Raw genomic sequence first — 1009 nt, 5'->3', positions numbered from 1 at the left:
CTTTCCTTTCCTTTCCTTTCCTTTCCTTTCCTTTCCTTTCCTTTCCATTGAGTCTTGACTATAAAAATGCAATTTTTCTTTTTTTAATTTGAATTCAGTTAGCCAACATATAATACATCATTAGTTTTTGATGTAATTTTCAATGATTCATGAGTTGCATATAACACCCTATGCTCATCACATCACATGCCCAATTATTCTATAATTTTGAGATGATTTGTAGTCTCTGGAGTGACAACTCTTTGAGGAGCCCTTATAATCTCCATATGGAGAGACAGAAAGACTTTTCCAAGTGCAGAAGGAGAAGATGAGAGCTAGTGTGCATAATTTGGGTATCGAGTGGAGGAAAAAGTTGGGGGCGGGAAGAGAGGGGCAAAAGATAAGTAATTAAGTGAAGAGCTTGATGAAAAAAAAGAGGTTGTGCGAAAGGAAACAATATGGAATACTGAAAGAAAACATATGAAATTATGTAAATTTTGAAAAGCATTCAATGATGGTATATACTAAAGTAAAAAGGAAGGTGGGGGGAGAACAGGTAGGGAAAAGAATCAGAGTGAAAGACTAGAAAGTGAAAAGAAAAAAACGGAGCATATCCCAGACTCACCTTGAAGTTCTCAGGATCCACATGCAGCTGGTCACAGTGCAGCTCACTGAGCTTAGCAAAGGTGCCCTTGAGGTTGTCCAGATTCTTCAGGCCATCACTAAAGGAATTCAGCACCTTCTTGCCATGGGCCTTGACCTTGGGGTTGCTCATAATAGCATTAGGAGAGGACAGGTCCCCAAAGGAGTCAAAGAACCTCTGAGTCCAGGGGTAGACAACCAGCAGCCTGAGGGGTGAAAACAGCACAGAGGACAGGGGAGTCGGAGCCTGTCAGAAACCCAGGGGACTGAGCCATTTCCACCTGCCCAGCTTCCATTCACTCTCTGTAAGCCTGCCTTGCCACCTGGATACCAACCTGCCCAGGGCCTCACCACCAACTTCATCCACGTTCACCTTGCTCCACAGGGC

The 1009-nt window shown here is 43.3% G+C and overlaps 1 protein-coding gene across 1 annotated transcript; it reads right to left on the bottom strand.

The window, feature by feature from the left end:
* Positions 1-604: 604 nt before the first annotated feature.
* On the bottom strand, positions 605-1003 carry LOC123324032 (hemoglobin subunit beta-like; the record flags this gene model as incomplete). Its single annotated transcript, XM_044912552.1, has 2 exons — positions 605-827; positions 957-1003. Coding segments are annotated over 2 exons (270 nt in total), but the record flags the coding sequence as incomplete, so codon positions are not given.
* Between the last annotated feature and the right edge of the window lie 6 nt (positions 1004-1009).

This window comes from Neomonachus schauinslandi, unplaced genomic scaffold, assembly GCF_002201575.2.
Source record: "Neomonachus schauinslandi unplaced genomic scaffold, ASM220157v2 HiC_scaffold_8056, whole genome shotgun sequence".
In the NCBI taxonomy this organism is placed as follows: Eukaryota; Metazoa; Chordata; class Mammalia; order Carnivora; family Phocidae; genus Neomonachus; species Neomonachus schauinslandi.
This window is presented reverse-complemented; position numbering and strand designations above follow the sequence as displayed.